Raw genomic sequence first — 18343 nt, 5'->3', positions numbered from 1 at the left:
TCTCCCATCTACCTGTTACCACTACCACATACACCATTGTGGATAGTTTATTTTATTTTTTTATTATGCTCAGTTAGCCAGCATCATTAGTTTTTGATGTAGTGTTCAAGGATTCATTAGTTGCATATAACACCAGTGCTCATCACAACACATGCCCTCCTTGTGGACAGTTTAGGTATTAGTTTTTCATATTCCTCCTTGATTATCAACCTTTGTATTTCATTTACATTTTAAATACTCAGTTATGAATTTAAAAGGATGATTATTATATTTTCTCAAAATTTCTACCTATGTTGAGTGGGAAGGTGATTAGTACCTCATATTTCAGCAAACTGAAGCTTTCAAAATAACATGAAGATCTACAGAAATGTGAGAGGTTACCATGTTCAGAAAACTAAAAAAAAAAGAACTGTCTAGTTTTAAACATATGGGTAGGTGTCTCAGCATGAGCTTGGTAAGATAGGTTAGTTATTGACAACAAAAGTTTTTTACAAGTCAGATGAAGCTATTTGGATTCTATTATGAAAGCTCTGACTTTTTAAATAGGGAATCACATGTTCGAAGTTTTCTTGGTATCAGTATGGAAGATCTACTAGTCATGAGGCTACGAAGTTAACACTGGTCAGAGATGCTGAAGCTTAAACAGTATGAGTGGATTAAGGGCAAAGGATGAATATAAGGATAAATGTGGAAGTCAAAGAGTGATTGAATATGAGGAGATGAGGGAGAGATTCCCTCAGCTTTTGCTTTGGGCAACCAGGTGAATGATAATGGTGATATCATTAACCAACAAAATGGAATAAAGAGTAAAAACAAGTTATTTTATGACAACCTGAAGCAATTTCACTATAAAACCCACCTATTTATAATGAACCATTTCTTTATATGTTACATATTAAATGATACCCTATGTTCCTTACAGGTTGGCAGAGAAGAAATCATGAGGACTGCAGTGGGATGAAGTGTGAATTGAAGATGAGGAGTTAGAGCCAGTGAGTATAAGAATTTTTTCATGAAGTTTGCCATTGGAAGGAGATACGCAGCAGTAGGATGAAAAGACACTATTGAATGAAGGGTTTATAACCGGATGAGGGACTTTGTCAAGGTTTATAGATTATAGAAAATGAGCCACTAGAGTGGATGAAAAGGAAGAAGTGGGAAGAAAATGCTATAGTAAATTACAGGAATGAAGTCATAGACCTAGCAGAAGGGCCTAGGTGGTCAGCTGAATTTAAGTCTTTAAGAAGCTTGAATAACATAAATAAATCAACTAGAACTATTATGATCCCCACTACTACCTGTGACTTGCTTTTTGATCGAAAATCTTCCAGGCAGGCTTATTGTCACTCATCATGGTTTGCGCCCCTAATGCTTCACATTCTCCAGTTTTCTTGCTCCTTGGGTTCTCAAGAGCTAGAGTCTCCCCAGCTCTCCTTTTCTTCCTGTTCCTGGCTATTTACCTGGTCACCGTAATAGGGAACGTGACTCTAGTGCTGCTTATCTCCCGGGACTCCAGGCTCCACTCACCTATGTATTATCTGCTCCGTGGTCTCTCCGTGATAGACATGGGGCTGTCCACAGTCACCCTGCCCCAGTTGTTGGCCCATCTGGTCTCTAATTACCCAGCCATTTCTGCTGCCCGCTGTTTGGCCCAGTTCTTTTTCTTCTATGCATTTGGAGTTACGGATACACTTGTTATTTCTGTCATGGCTCTGGATCGTTATGTGGCCATCTGTAATCCCCTGCACTACCATTCAGTGATGAATCGCCAACTCTGTGCCTGCTTACTGACCTTGAGCTGGGTGGTGTCCGTAGTGCACACCATGCTGCATGTGGGACTTCTCTTGCCTCTTTACTGGGTTGGGGATGCTGAGGGCAATGTTAAACTTCCCCACTTCTTTTGTGACCACCGACCACTTCTGCGAGCCTCTTGCTCTGACATACATTCCAATGAGCTGGCCATATTCTTGGAGGGTGGCTTCCTCATGCTAGGTCCCTGTGCCCTCATTGTACTCTCCTATGCTCGCATTGGGGCCACCATCCTGCGTTTGCCTTCAGCTGCTGGTCGCCACCGTGCAGTCTCCACCTGTGGATCCCACCTCACCATGGTTGGCTTCCTCTATGGCACCATCGTTTGGGTCTACTTCCAGCCTCCTTCCCAGAACTCTCAGGAACAGGACATGGTGGCCGCTGTGATGTACACTGCCATTACACCTTTGGCCAACCCTTTCGTGTACAGCCTCCGCAACAAGGATGTCAAGAGTGCACTTCACAGGCTGCTTGGCCGGGGGAGGGCGGACTCCTGAGTAGCCTGCCGAAGAGCTCTTTGGTTAGTTAAGGAAAGAAGTGGGAAGGTTTGAACATAGCTGGTTTTGGAGAGATGAGGGAAGATGGCCTGGCGAACTTAGGGAACTCCAGATTCAGCTCTTGTTGATGTGGTGCTCTGACAGAGCTGCGAACACGTACCACGCATGCTCAGGGCTCCTCATCAGCCTGACTCAGGAACCCCTTCCCCAAACAGTTTATCTTCACTTATCAAAGTGGATATAAATGAGTCACTAGGCCTGGGATGTTTAATCACACAATTCTGAAGAAATATGAGAATATTATTGTGAAATCTGAACTGAAGCAGAGACAAGTTATTTATGGTCACGTCTAACTTGGTGTGCTTGCCTGTGGGAAGTGTGCTGCTATATATCTGAAAGTTAGGGGAAGGGAACAGTTTGGGTAGATAGGGATGGCAGTTTTACTCCTGTTCATTCAGTGAGTGAATATTGGCCCAAAAGTGAGTGTGAAAGCAGCCATGATTCTGCTATTCCATATCTTTGCCTCAGTTTCCATGGGCTTGTGTGAACATCTTATTCTGATGTGTGTAAATTCTATTTCATATATTTTAAATTAATTTTATTTATATTTTCAAGTAAGATATACAAAGAAAATACTCTGCTGCATAAAACAAGGAACAGTGAACTATTTCAACAAGAAAGAAAACAAATTGCCTGTGCTTAGCTTCTTGGGAGCTGGACATTGACTTCTATTTTGCCAGCTCTTATGAGATTTACAATGATAATTAAAAATATTTTTTGAGCTTTTTTTTATCGAAGTATAGTTGACACACAATGTTACATTAGTTTCGGGTGTACAACATAGTGGTTTGATAACTCTGTATGTTATGCTATGTTCACACAAGTATAGCTACCATCTGTCACCATACAACACTATTACAATACCATTAACTTAACTTTTTACTAGGATATAATTGAAATATAACATTGCAGGTTTAAGGTGTACAGTATGTTGATTTGATACACTTATGTGTTGCAATATTATAGTAGTCCCTCTTACCCTTGGAGGTTACGTTCCAAAACCCCCAGTGGCTGCATGAAACAGCAGATAGTACTAAACCCTGTATAAACTATGTTTTTTCCTATACATACATAACTATGATAAAGTTTAATTTATAAATTAGGCAGAGTAAGAGATTAACAACAATAAACAATAACAAAACAGAGAACAATTATAACAATATGCTGTAGTAAAATTATGTGAATGTAGTCTGTCTCTCTGAAAATATCTTATTTTATGGTACTCACCCTTCCTGTGATGATGTGAGATGATGAAATGCTTATGTGATGAGATGAAGTGAGGTCAGTGACGTAGGCGTGTGACACAGGATTGGGCTGCTACTGACCTTCTGATGATACAGCAGGAGGGTCATCTGCTTCTGGACTGCAGGTAGCTGAAACCGCAGAAAAGGAAACCCCCAAAGTGTGAGCTAACATGTAGTTTTCATCTTTTTTTTGTGGTGGGAAAAATGAAGATCTAGTCTCTCAGCTATTTTGAAGTTTATAATACAGTATTGTTGCCTATTATCACTACACTGTGCATTAGAATTCCAGGACTTATTTATCTACTAGTTGCAGGTTTGTTCCCGTAAATAACTTCTCCCCAACTCCCCTATTCCTCAGTCTCTGGACTACCATTATACTCTGTTTTTATGAGTTCATCTGTTTTAAGTTCCACATGTAAGTGAGATTGTCATTGTCTTTGACTTATCTCACTTAGCATAACAGCCTCAGGATCCACCCCTGTGGTCACAAATGGCTACATGTACGTGTACATGTACTATACAGTGGCTAACTGAACACACACAAAAAATCCAGCACAAGACTAATAGAAATGAATCAGATCCATTTGACAATGCCATCAGCCTGTATCTGTTGGAGAAATAAGTCACTTGCCCAAAGTAAGGAGGGCTGTTAGAAAGTCAAATAGATCCTTTGCAAACAAAAATAAATGTACTACATTTTTTGAAGAAATTGATATTATTTTGATTGATTAAAATCTCTTTGTTTCCACTGAATTCTGATCATATTCGTCAGTTAATAATTTGGTTTTCTGGTTTGTGACTAAGCTTCTTCTATTCAGGTTAATGGTGGACAGTACTGGTATGTATCCAATTTATAGTCGCTTCCACAATATATAATCTATATCAATAAGCCACATGTGATTATTACTTCATAGTAGACAAAGAATATACAATTTGCATATAATCTCAGATTTTTCAGGGTGGTGCTCTACTTCCTGCTGCTTCTTTTATACTCAAAACCTTGTTCAAATTGGGTATTCTGTGGATGATAGCTCTAAAATAGATAAGCAAAATGAGGAGATGAAACTCAGCAAAAGATGCAGTTGGGTGAGGGCAGGAAATGTGGAGGTCATTGGAGGGCAGAGTAGAAACATAGCAGTGGTCAGAGTTGTCCCACTGGTATCTCATAAAGCCTCATGCCTTGCAGCTTATTTCAGCTGGGTTAAAATGTTTGGATTAGTAACAAGCGCTCAGTAACAGGAAGGATAGGTTAGGAAAGCTGGCTTCTTGAAATGATGAAATGGGAATCAGTTTCCTCTTGGGGTTTTTTTCTTGCTCAACTGTTGACGTTATGCAAGGAAGGCTGTGGTGTCCCCCAAAGGGTAGAGCTTCCCTATAGACACAGTTGTTTTCAGAAGCTTTATGGTGTACTGTATGGTGACTAACATAATATAATAAAAAATATTATTAATAAAAAAAAGCTCTATGGTGAGATCTAGGTATAAGGAGGGAGAAGGAGCAGACTATGGAGCTACAGTCCCAGCTGAAGAAGAAGGTAGATGGTCTCAGCCCATGGTAATTAGTATTTCATCTGAACACTGTTGGAGGCTCTGGGGTTGGTAGAATGAGTCTGTGTAAGTGACTCTGCTTCATTGGGATGAGCGACCACATAGAAAAGCATTTATGGAAAATGATGAAAAGGGAATCCTTAATTTTGTGAGAATGTGGTGAAGAGGGAGCACAGCTCTATCCATACTTTCTGTCTTGAGTGTATGGTGTTAGATACAGACAGAAGGTGAGAATAAAGTTATACTCTGCCCTAATAGTAAACAGAAAGGGCACGGAAAATAATCATAATCCTCTTTTAGAAAATGGTGTGATATTGGTGCCAAGAAGATCAAAGAATAGAATGAGGTACAAATATTATAGTCAAGAGAAGCAATGGGATGGAAGAATTGTCAGTTATAACACTGAAAAAAATAGGATTTTGAGTGAAAATATGAAGGTTTAGATGGAGAATATAGTCATGCAATCAGAAATGGAATGGAAAGACATTTCACAGTTCCCAGGTGAAAGAAATGTGTGACAGAGGACCGAGTTTGTTTTGTGATAATTTGGGAGATACATTTTTGAGACAGAGAAAAGGAGGTTCTGATTTATGCATCTCAGATTCAAACTTTATGATTCATCAACACAGGGTAACAGACCAGAAATAGAAATTTAGACCAAGAAGGCATTTAATAGAGCATATTCCTAATATTTAGATATTGATGAAACAGTGAATGATCTCATGTGTTTTGGTTCTTCCATCAAAAAGAAAGATGAGAATAAGCAGGATTAAGGCTTGTCACCCTAGCTCTGTTCCTTCTCCATGATTTTAGATGTCCCCAAAGCACCAGGGGGAAATGGGGAAACCTGAGATCCTTTTCTGTTTCATTTCAGGGATTCTTCCTTTTTTTTTTCTCTCCAATTTCAATTTAGTTTACTGTCTTAAGCTGTTCAAATCTGTATATGTGTATGTCTTCATACCTTTCCTAAATGGACTACTCCTTTCTCTATCTCCCTCTAGCATTTAGTATCCTTGATCCCTCAAAGTTGTCTAAACAGTACCTCCAGAGCTTAGACTCTGATGAGACTAATGTAGAAATATTGGGAAATAGAAAGTATACAGAAATGAGTCTTTTTTCCCCTTTTTTACAAAGATATGTCTGTCTGTATTATTTATTAATTTATTTATTAATTATTGAAATGAGTCTTGAAGACATCAGCCAACAAGAGCACTACCACTGCTTATTACTCTTTTTTCATATAATGCAGTCTTGCTTTTCTTGGAAGAAAATGGACTCTGTGTTATTACATTCTTCCCATAATGGATAAATCTATACCCTTTGCCACTTTTTCCTTCTTGGAGATCTTTTTCTTTCACCCTTTCCCCATGAAGCGACTTATCCCATCTCTCTTCCTTCCCATCCTTTCTCGTTCACGTTCATCTGTATCTCCATGTGGAAGTCTTTGTATGGCTGCTGCCTTGAATGAGTAATAGGATTGCAAGAGGGCAGGAAGAAATAAAGACTAACAGACACTGGACAGTATGTTTTTGTTATCTTGTAAGCTCCTGTTCTATGATCTTTAAAGAAAATCATCAAGAGAAATGCCCTTAAAATAGTTTTGATTTTTTCATCTGAATATTAGGAATACTCTCCTTTAGTGGGGTGAAACTTTGGACTCATCAAAGAATAAATGCAACTGTAGCACATTTGGCTCTGTGTGAAAAATATTTGTGTAGTTAAACTAAAGTAAATGTGGTCTACTAATTTTTAGCTTTTACTTTGAAAGATAACTATAGTTACAACTCAATTTATATGTCTTCGGTTTTGACAATGTACAAATCAAGATACAGCTTTCCAAAGGTTAGGAGGGTGCAGGGATGAGGAAGAGAAGTGGAGTCTGAAGTTGATGGAATAAGAAATATAGATTTAAGTATACCATTTAAAAGCAGAAAAGCAACTAATTTAAGAACTAAAATAATCATCAAAAAATTAGAGAAAGGAGGAGGGAAGAAAGGGGATAATGTAAACAAGATAAAACTTCATCTTTCATAATAGAGAGCCAGAAGATAAATTGATAAAACTGGTACATAGATGCAAAAGCAAGTGGTATATGATTTAGAGGCATAAAGATGTGAACCACTGGAAGAGATAAAACTAAACATGAAGCAAAGTCAGGGTCAGAGACTCTGCTTTTTATTGTATGTTCTTTTTTTTTTCTTCATTCCCCCTTCTGATTATCCCCTCCTTTCTTTATCCCTTTCTTCTCCTACCGATCTTCCTACTTATGTTCCATAGATGAGAGAAATCATATGATAATTGTCTTTCTCTGCTTGGACTTATTTCACTTAGCATTATCTCCTCCAGTGCCGTCCATGTTGCAGCAAATGTTGAGAAATCGTTCTTTTTGATAGCTGAGTAATATTCCATTGTATATATGGACCACAACTTCTTCTTTTTTTTTAATTTAATTTTATTATATTATGTTAATCACCATACAGTACATCCCCAGATTCCGATGTAAAGTTTGATGCTTCATTAGTTGCGTATAACACCCAGTGCACCATGCAATACGTGCCCTCCTTACTACCCATCACCAGTCTATCCCATTCCCCCACCCCCTCCCCTCTGAAGTCTTCAGTTTGTTTCTCATAGTCCATAGTCTCTCATGTTTCATTCCCCCTTCTGATTACCCCCCTTTTCTTTATCCCTTTCTTCCCCTACCGATCATCCTAGTTCTTATGTTCCATAGATGAGAGAAATCATATGATAATTGTCTTTCTCTGCTTGACTTATTTCACTTAGCATTATCTCCTCCAGTGCCGTCCATGTTGCAGCAAATGTTGAGAATTCGTTCTTTCTGATAGCTGAGTAATATTCCATTGTATATGGACCACAGCTTCTTAATCCAGTCATCTGTTGAAGGGCATCTCGGCTCCTTCCATGATTTGGCTATTGTGGACAGTGCTGCCTTGAACATTGGGGTGCATATGGCCCTTCTCTTCACTACGTCCGTATCTTTGGGGTAAAGACCCAGTAGTGCAATTGCTGGATCATAGGGTAGCTCAATTTTTAACTTTTTAAGGGACCCCCACACTGTTTTCCAGAATGGCTGTACCAACTTGCATTCCCACCAACAATGTAGGAGGGATCCCCTTTCTCCACATCCTCTCCAACAATTGTTGTTTCCTGCCTTGTCAATTTTTGCCATTCTAACTGGCGTAAGGTGGTATCTTAGTGTGGTTTTGATTTGAATTTCCCCGATGGCTAATGATTTTGAACATTTTTTCATGTGTCTGTTAGCCATTTGTATGTCTTCATTGGAAAAGTGTCTGTTCATATCTTCTGCCCATTTTATGATTTGCTTATTTCTTTCTTGTGTATTGAGTTTGAGAAGTTCTTTGTAGATCTTGGATACCAGTCTTTTATCTGTAGTGTCATTTGCAAATATCATATGTTCTTTTTACTTTACTATTTTAACAATTTTTCTCTCATTCATGAAAAAATACAGCATTTCACCAAAATATCCTTATCCATATAGTAGCCTCAAAATGTTACCTCTTTGGTATACCATGTACATCTGCCTATAGAGAAAACCTGGGCTGAGAGGAAATGAGACTCCCATCCACTGGCAGATTACATTATTAATTGAAAGTTAATCATTAATAAAATCAATGATGATGTTAATTCTATTCCCATCCCAGGTAAGTTCAGTTGACTTAATGGAACAAGAATTCCCCTACCAAAGGAACAATAGCTTCTGGACATACAAAGTTAGGACCAGATCTTCACTCTAGTGCTCCATCAAAGATGTAGAGACTTGGACATCTGTCTGGAGCCTTGACATAGTTCCCTTTTCTTTCCAACTCTGACAGTCAGCAAAGTGTGGTGCTTAATGTCTAATAAAACTATACAGGGTTGAGTCCAGGTTTTGTCTCTCAGAGCCTATAAGACCTTCAACAAAGTAGTCTCTTTGCTTTAGCTCTCTTATCTGTAATATAATAGTAGTTTATACCATACGGGATTGTTGTGACAATTAAATGTATGATATTTAGTATGCTCTCCAGTGCAAAGCAAACACCAAAGGAATTCTGTGTTTAGTGATGCCTTCTTTATTATACAGGGACCATGTGTGATTTATCCTACTTAATATATATCACATCGAGAGATTGTAAATGGTCGATAAAGGAGCCTGGAATAAACTAAAGAGTGTGGGTGCGTACTTGAGTGGATGGATAGAAAGATAATTACAAGGGAAAGAGATGAAAGACAAAGCTGTTTTGGAAACTAAGGGCATCCATGCAAGAAAAGATGTTTCCTAAAAGCTATCCCAGAGTAAACTTCAGCATTTGATCCTAACACTTGCCGTTTGCGGGTGATATTGATCATGTATTATGGCCACTAGAAACAGGACAGAAGTAACTGAATTTGTCTTATTGGGTCTGTCCAGCTGGCCAGAGATGCAGCCAGTTATTTTTGGGATTGTCTTTGCCATGTACCTGGTTGCACTTATGGGCAATGCCCTATTACTGATTGTTGCCCTCTCAGACCCCAAGCTTCAGACCCCAATGTATTTCCTGCTCAGTCAGCTTTCCTTTATTGACATGTTTCTGACAACCATCACTGTTCCCCAGATGCTGGTGCACACACTGTCTGTGAATAGAACCATTTCCTTTAAATGTTGCATAATCCAGCTGTTCTTCTTTATGGCTGTGGGCAGCATGGAAGGCCACTTGCTGGCTGCCATGGCCTATGACCGCTATGTTGCCATCTGTGACCCCTTAAGGTACTCTGCCATCATCAGTCGTCACCTCTGTCTACGCATAACCTTGACCTCATGGGTGGTTGTCAGCCTCAACAGCCTCCTTTATAGTGTGTTGGTCACCCGCTTAACCTTTTGCAACAACCAGGTCACCCACTTCTTCTGTGACATAACACCCTTGCTGAAGCTCTCCTGCACCCGACCAGTGGTCAATGAAATGCTAATATTTACTGAGGGTGTAGCTGTGGTGGTCAGCCCCTTCTTCTTCATTTTAGGTTCCTATGCCCGCATTGGCATTGCCATAGCCCACATGCACTCAGTTGCTGCCCTGCGCAAAGCCCTGTCCACATGTAGCTCCCACATTCTGGTTGTGCTGCTCCTGTACGGCTCTGTGATCCGCATGTACCTCCGGCCATCTTCCAGCTATGACTTGGACCAGGATCGCCAATTTGCCATCTTTTACACAGTAGTTACCCCTACGTTAAACCCACTGATTTACAGCCTGCGAAACCAGGAGGTTAAGGGAGCTCTGCGAAGACTTTTCAGGAAACTTTGCAACTCAGGAAACTTCCAACCTGGTTCCCAGGGAAACTGGGGATGGCACCACATTTCCTGAGCCTAAGGAGTTAAGATCTATCTTGAAAATGCCTCAAATAGATGGTTACATTCCTAATAACTGGTATGGTTCACATTCCTGTGGAATAATTTTCCCTGTTGGCTTCCTCCTGTTTGGATTTGGGAAGAAGTGAGTTCATGAATAAATAGTTCTGGTCCCCATTGACTGCTCTAGAATCTCAGATGTTTTGGAACTGAACAGATGTTTTTATTGATTTAGTTTATTTTTTAAAAAGCTTTTATTTATTTATTTATTTATTTATTTATTTATTTATTTGAGAGAGAGAGAATGAGAATAGGGACAGAAGGAGGGGGGAGAGAGAGAATCTCAAGCAGACTCCATGCTGAGCACAGAGCCTGACATGGGGCTCCATCTCATGACCCTGAGATCATGACCTGAGCTGAAATTGAGAGCCAGATGCTTAACCACCTGAGCCACCTAGGCACCCCCTGAACAGATGTTTTTAGATCACCAAACCTGACCTCTCATCTTTCAAAACTAATATGGGGCATAGCTAAATTATTATACATAAATAAGATCTTTGATCATTTTAGTGATATTGTGGCATGTACTAGCCATTCTGACGGGTGTAAGGTGATACCTCATTGTAGTTTTGATTTGCATTTCTCTGGTGATAAGTGATGATGAGTATCTTTTCATGTGTCTGTTGGCCATCTGTAGGTCTTCTTTGGAAAAATGTCTATTCATGTCTTCGGCCATTTTTGATTGGATTATTTGTGGTTTTTTGGCGTTGAGTTGCAAGTTATTTGTATATTTGGGATACTAACCCCTTATCAGATATATCATTGGCAAGTATCTTCTCCCATTCAGTAGGTTAGTCTTTCTGTTTTGTTGCTTGTTTCCTTTGCTGTGCAAGCGCTTTTTATTTTGATGTAGTTTCTTTCTTTTTTTTATGATTCTGTGGTTTGAGATCCCACTTCTTTTTTTATAATATTTTTATTATATTATGTTATGTATATATTTTATTATATTATATTACTATATTTTATTATATATTAATATATATTATATCATATTGTTATATAATATATATTATTATATCATATTATGTTATATATTATATATGATATTATATATATTATATGTATTATGTAATATTATATTATATATTTATTATATTGTTATATATTAAAATATTATATATAATATTATATTATGTTATATTATGTTATATATATTATATAATTATAAATTATATTTATTATATTATGTTTATACTGTATGTACCATACAGTACATCCCTAGTTTTTGATATAAAGTTCCATGATTCATTACTTGCGTGTAACACCCAGTGCACCATGATGTAGTTTCAATAGTTTATTTTTGCTTTTCTTTCCCTTGTCTCAGAGCACATATCTAGAAAAATGTTGCTACGGCCAATGTCAAAAAAATTACTGCCGGTGGTCTCTTCTAGGATTTTTATAGTTTCCTGTCTCACATTTATGTCTTTAATCCATTTTGAGCTTATTTGTGTATGGTGCAAGAAAATGGTCCAGTTTCATTGTTTTGCATGAAGCTGCCCAGGTTTTCCCAACACCATTTGTTGAAGAGACTGTCTTTTTCCCATTGCATATTCTTGCCTCCTTTGTCAAAGATTAATTGACCATATAATTGTCAGTTTATTTCTGGGCTCTTTATTCTGTTCCATTGATCTATGTGTCTATTTTTGTGCCAGTACTGTACTGTTTTGATCATTACAGCCTTGTAGTATATCTTGAAATCTGGGATTGTTATGCCTCCACTTTTGTTCTTATTTTTCAGGATTTCTTTGGCTATTTGGGGTCTTTAGTGCTTTCATACAAATTTTAGGATTATTTGTTCCAGTGTGAAAAATGCTGTTGTTATTTTGAGACAGATTGCATTAAATCTGTAGATTGCTTTTGGTAGTATGAACATTTTAACAATATTTGTTCTCCCATTCCATAAGTATGGAATATTTTTGCATTTATTTGTGTGATCTCCAGTTTCTTTCATCAGCATTTTATAGTTTTCAGAGTATAGGTGTTTCACCCAGGGGAGTGATTTTTGAGTAGACCATAGAGTAGCCTAAACTTCTTTTAAAGTTGTAATAATTTTACAGTCTCCCATTTTTTTCAACTCACAGTAATAATAAGTAGTTCAATACTTACAGTGACTGAATTATTCCATCTGAACTTTCATGTCACTCCATAAAAGACAGTATAGGTCACTGGTAATAGAGGCTGGGAGAGAGAGTCTTCACAGGGGCTCTAACACTAGAAGTAGGTGGTCCCATTTGGGACATATGGCAAGTAGAGCTGTTTAAACACACTGATAGACTTGATGTAATATGAAAGGAGAACAGAAGAATCAAGGATGGACTATGGAAATGGGTGGAATCATTGTACCATTTATTTATATGCAACAGTGTCTGTATTGTTGGTGTAAAGAACATGTACCTTTGAGAGATAAAGGGGGCAATATTTATAATTACACTGAAACAATAGAATTAAGTAGCTCTTTTGTGCAAACATGATTTTCCTAAAAGTATTCTCCTTGAAGAGGTCAGAATGAAATAGAGGGCAGAAACCCAAGGGAAAATGCTAAAGGGCTTTGTCAAAGGTGGTGTAGGGTCATGTTCACAGGGATGGACTCTGGAGCCACATACCACAAATTAGAATCCCACTATTATCATTACTTGTCATGTGATTTTTTTCTCAGGCTGTTGATAACCAGTGTTGTAGCTGGACCTTCCTGTGTGGTTATTGTGATTGCAAGATGCCCTCAGTAATAATCAGGAAACTTTGAAAAAAAGGTTTGTTATTTTCAGGTCCTGGAAAGCAGATTGCACACCTGGGGCCACACAGGTCACAGGTAGAGAGAAAGCATGGGAGAGCATGGGCTTTTCTGCTTTTATTGGGGTTGAGGGAAGGGGCCTTGGGTTTCACAGATTGATTCTATGGGTGAATTTAAAACATAAGAGCAGGAATTTAAAGTGTGGAAAGAGAAAAAAAACAAGTGGCCCAAATGGTCAGTTAATCTAAATCAACCAAGATTTCTGAAACAAATGAGCAGGGGAGCGGTGGCATAGGAGGTTGGAAAGTTCTGGCTCTTTACCAGTCAGTGTAGCTGGCAATGTATTTATTGAGATAACCTTTTTGAAGTGGAACCCTCTAAAATCAAAGCTAAGTCAAGCACTTGGTCTACAAAAAGTAAAACCAACTGTAGGGTTTACACTATAGTAATCTTTGACAATGATTCAACCACTCTGCCTCAGTTATCCATCTGTAAAGAAGAGAGAAACAGTATCTATAATTTAGGATTGTTGAAAGCATTTTATGAGTAAAATATATGTAAAGCACTTATAATAATGACCAGCTTATGAGTACCGTATGTGTGTGTCCTATTATTATTATTATTATTATTATTATTGCTATCAATAGCATACAGATGAAGAAATAATGGGAGAAAAGAACAAAGAGTTGGTAGTTAAAGGTTTGGATATCTGTATGTACCTAAAGGCTATCGATGAAATGAGAGTAAGTCCAGTAATTAATCTATCTCATTTTTTTATTGACTCCACAACAGTTCATAGTATATGTGTATTGTATTGGTTGAGATTTCCTTCAGAGTACTGAATAAGAGACAATCCCAGGGTTGCCTGGGTGGCACAGTCATTAAGCGTCTGCCTTCGGCTCAGGGCATGATCCTGGCGTTCTGGGATCAAGCCCCACATCAGGCTCCTCTGCTAGGAGCCTGCTTCTTCCTCTCCCACTCCCCCTGCTTGTTTTGTCTCTCTCTCTCTCTCTCTGTCAAATAAATAAATAAATAAATAAAATCTTAAAAAAAAAAAAGAGACAGTCCCAAACCTCAGTGGCTTATAACAACAGACATTTATTTCTCAGTCAAAAGTGTGCAGGCTGGTGATGGGTATTAAGGAGGGCACGTATTGCATGGTGCACTTGGGTGTTATTCGCAAGTAATGAATCATGGAACTTTACATCAAAAACTAGGGATGTACTGTATGGTGACTGACATAACATAATAAAAAAATATTTTAAAAAAAGCATGCAGGCTGAAAGAGGGAACTGTGCTTCAGACCCTAGGTCAAGTTCGGGTCTGGTCTGTGTGGGTTTCATTCTGAGATTCAAGCTAAGGGGCTTTAGCTACATAAGATGAACTTCTCTTCTCATGGTGAAGGCAAGAGCTCAAGAGGGCAAACCAAATGATCTGAACCCATTCAAAACTTTTTATTAGAAACAGCATTTATTATGCCCGTTCAAAAACCGCTAGCTAAGGCCAGCCCAAAGTCAATGGGATGGAGACGTGTATTCTGCCCCAGCAAAGCCATGGCAAAGACAGGAAAGGAAGGAAGAACTGTGAACAGATAACACTATCTGTCTAACTACCAGACAGAATGAACCAGAATTCCATTACCATACATGAAGATGATTTCTAATTTATCACTATCATAAACAAAAGTGTATTGAACATAAAATATATGAGTGTATTCGCATATATATAATATTTTCATTCATTATATATATTCATTCTGTGAGATTTAAACTCCTAGAAGTGGAAGTATATCATCTAAATACAAAATTGATAGGATTTCCTAATTGCTCTTCAATTATTAATATGTTATTTATTCTCCTGTCAATTCCTTTAAGAAAGTTCTTTCAATGGGGGCATTTGGGGCTACTTAGAAGAGGCTACAGTGTAACAGCTGAGACAAATCATTTGGTAAAGTAGGTTCAGCCATGGAACTGCTACCTGAAGAGACAGAAAGGAGAAAGGTGGGCCAAGGAGGCAAGAAAGAAAATATGAGGAAACAGTGGAATCCAGAAGAAAAATATTGGGTATATAAGATGCTTTCTGGAAAATGTGAAGAACCAAAGTTAAGTAACCAAAAGTTGGTTTCATTTTCTTGTTATTATCATTTTATTAAAGTCAGGCCCCCTTTATCTTGGAAGAATTTATTATCCTGATGAAACCAAAGACTTAAGGAGTGTACCTCCTCAAACCAGTTTTGATGGTGACCAAGACTTATATATAGGTCCCAAGAAACCCTTCTAGCTCATTACACAAATATACCAAAATTTTAGCTTCTTCTCAATTCAGTGCCATCACTGCTCATATCCTACAATAGAAACTTTCCACTGTCAAATGGCCTATAAATCTGCCTGCACTTGTAGCTTCTGCCCCATGTCCTGGGAGGTTCTTCTCACCTTTTCCTTTCGAAAAGGAAACTGGAAACACCCATGAAACTAAAGAATTGACATTTTAGTAGACATTTGGCTCTTGGACCTATTTCTTATTTCCAGCACTGATTGGTCAGCAAATACCCAGTAAAATAGGCAGGTTCCACATGTCAGCTACAGAGAAGATCAGGAGTGTGCTGAGACAAGACGAGTTTCAGTTATCCCTGAATGGTGCAGCTAATGAAGGTTAAGAAAATGCAAGTTGGAGAGCGCTTTACATTATTTCACTGAGCCTGACTACTAAATTAACTCATACAAGCACAATAGATGCACAAGAATGACAGTGTTTAATTCTGGAACATCTGTAACTTCTGACCCGATACAGTAGACACTTGTCATTATGTCCCTCTTCCCATACTGGAGTTGTTCTGCCATTTCATTTGTCTTGGTGGGAGGCAGAACCTCTCTCCCACTTACAGAAAATAAAAGCAGCATTATTGCTTGCCCAGTTTTCCTGGGAACGAGAGCATGGGCATATCACCAAGTCTTGACCAGCCGCGTCAATCACCTTATTTTGAATCTGAATGTATTGGTGTAAAGAACAAGAAGTGGGCATTTTTTTCCTAGAGGTGATCACATCTGGTTTTCAGGCCTCTGGGGGCTATGCCCAATACTGGTAGTATTGGTGACAGAATAGGTGGCAGTGAAAAGAGTTTAGTGTCTACAGAAGTGACCTCATCAGACAATTCTGGCATATGATTTTGACTGTGGTTCTGACTATATGACCTTTCCTGGTCTTGTCCATTTTATTGAACCTGGTTCCTTAGCCTTCATGGAAATTCATGAGTTCCACATACACTTTCGATAAACTTACTTCCTCTGTGAATCAACTAGAATTATTTTCTGTTACTTATATGTAAGTATGTTACAACCCTGTTGTTCAATGGCAGCCCCAGAGAACACTCTCAATTATAATTAAACTCATGCTAGGCTTACACTAAATACATAGTTTCATGTGCTTTGGTTTAAGGGATAGCTCAGGACAATATTCAATGGGAAAATCCATAATATGTACTTAATTTAGATAATTCTGGGACGTTCTAAAGGAAACAGATATGTGAGGGACAAAACTGTTTTCCCAGAATCATAGATAAGACTAGGAACTGTGTTTTGGGGTTTTAGCTAAAGAAAGAAGTCTGTATTCTGCTCACCCATTTTCTGAAGGCTCCCTTGACATCCCCATTCCTCAGGCTATAAATGAAGGGGTTCAGCATGGGGGTCACCACTGTGTACATGACTGTCAGGATGCGACCCTCAGTCACTGAATAGCTGGTAAGGGGCCGGAAGTAGGCCCATGTGAGTGTACCATAGAAGATAGCTACCACAGTGAGGTGGGAGCCACAGGTAGAAAAGGCTCTCCATTTGCTCTTGGCTGAGGGGCTCCAGAGGACCACTGAGATGATGCGGGCATAGGAGGCAATGATAAAGGCCAGAGCTCCATTGATGACAATAACACCCTCTGTGTGAATCATCAGTGTGTTGAGGTAGGGGCTGGAGCAGGAAATCTTCATCAGGGGGTAGAGGTCACAGAAGAAATGGGGGATCTTGTTATCCGCACAGAAGATCAATCGGCCCATGAGAAAGGTGTGCAGCAGGGCATGAAGATGGGAGCGGGCATGGCACAGAGCCACCATCTGTGAACACAGAGTTCTGGTCAGGATCATAGGGTAGTGGAAAGGGTAGCAGATGGCTATGTATCTGTCATAGGCCATCATAGCCAGAAGGAAGTTTTCCATGGCTGCAAAGCAAATGAAGAAATAAGTCTGGGCTAAGCATCCCATGTAGGAAATAGCCTTCGTAGGAGAGAAAATGTTCTGTAGCATCTTGGGAACTGTGGTAGAGGTGAAGCAGATGTCTCCCAAAGCCAATTTACTGAGAAAGATGTACATGGGGGTGTGGAGGCATGGAGTAGAGATAATCAGTGTGATGATGGCAAAGTTTCCAGAAATGTTGATTGAATACATCAGTAGAAAAAGAAGGAAGAGTGGAATCTGCACTTCCGGGTGGGTAGAAATGCCCAAGAGAACAAAATGGGATACGCTGGTCCAGCTGGTATTGATCATCTGTAAGAACAAACAGGATTATTACTTTTTATTGAGGTATATAATTGCTGTAGAACATTATATTAGTTACAGGTGTACACCATAATGATTCGATGCTTGTATATGTTGCAAAATGATTGCCACAATAACTCTAGTTAATGTCCATCCCCATACATAATTACAATTTTTTTCTTGTGACAAGGACTTTTAAGATATACTCTCTTAAGCAACTTTTAAATGTGTGATGCAGTATTATTAACTGTATTCACCATGCTGTACATTACATTCTCATGATTTATTTTGTAACTGGAATTTTTTTTTATTATATTATGTTAATCACCATACAGTACATCCCCAGATTCCGATGTAAAGTTTGATGCTTCATTAGTTGCATATAACACCCAGTGCACCATGCAATACGTGCCCTCCTTACTACCCATCACCAGTCTATCCCATTCCCCCACCCCCTCCCCTCTGAAGTCTTCAGTTTGTTTCTCATAGTCCATAGTCTCTCATGTTTCATTCCCCCTTCTGATTACCCCCCTTT

General features: G+C 38.7%; 3 protein-coding genes across 3 annotated transcripts; 2 read left to right on the top strand and 1 right to left on the bottom strand.

Annotated features, from left to right (window-relative positions):
• Positions 1-1352: 1352 nt before the first annotated feature.
• Positions 1353-2306, top strand: LOC100478378 (olfactory receptor 1B1). The gene has a single exon (XM_002930840.1). The coding sequence runs from the start codon at positions 1353-1355 to the stop codon at positions 2304-2306; it is 954 nt and encodes a 317-aa protein (XP_002930886.1).
• Positions 2307-9530: 7224 nt separating this feature from the next.
• Positions 9531-10514, top strand: LOC100479137 (olfactory receptor 1361). The gene has a single exon (XM_002930842.3). It carries the CDS (start codon positions 9531-9533, stop codon positions 10512-10514), a length of 984 nt encoding a protein of 327 aa, XP_002930888.1.
• Positions 10515-16872: 6358 nt separating this feature from the next.
• LOC100478886 (olfactory receptor 1Q1) lies at positions 16873-17817 on the bottom strand. Its single transcript, XM_002930841.1, has one exon. The coding sequence runs from the start codon at positions 17815-17817 to the stop codon at positions 16873-16875; it is 945 nt and encodes a 314-aa protein (XP_002930887.1).
• Between the last annotated feature and the right edge of the window lie 526 nt (positions 17818-18343).

The sequence above is a fragment of the Ailuropoda melanoleuca genome, chromosome 7 (assembly GCF_002007445.2).
Source record: "Ailuropoda melanoleuca isolate Jingjing chromosome 7, ASM200744v2, whole genome shotgun sequence".
Taxonomy (NCBI): Eukaryota; Metazoa; Chordata; class Mammalia; order Carnivora; family Ursidae; genus Ailuropoda; species Ailuropoda melanoleuca.
This window is presented reverse-complemented; position numbering and strand designations above follow the sequence as displayed.

Excerpts from the sequence above, each read along its gene's own strand:
- LOC100478378 (XM_002930840.1), top strand. The coding sequence starts at position 1,353 with ATGGTTTGCGCCCCTAATGCTTCACATTCTCCAGTTTTCTTGCTCCTT.
- LOC100479137 (XM_002930842.3), top strand. The coding sequence starts at position 9,531 with ATGGCCACTAGAAACAGGACAGAAGTAACTGAATTTGTCTTATTGGGT.
- LOC100478886 (XM_002930841.1), bottom strand. The coding sequence starts at position 17,817 with ATGATCAATACCAGCTGGACCAGCGTATCCCATTTTGTTCTCTTGGGC.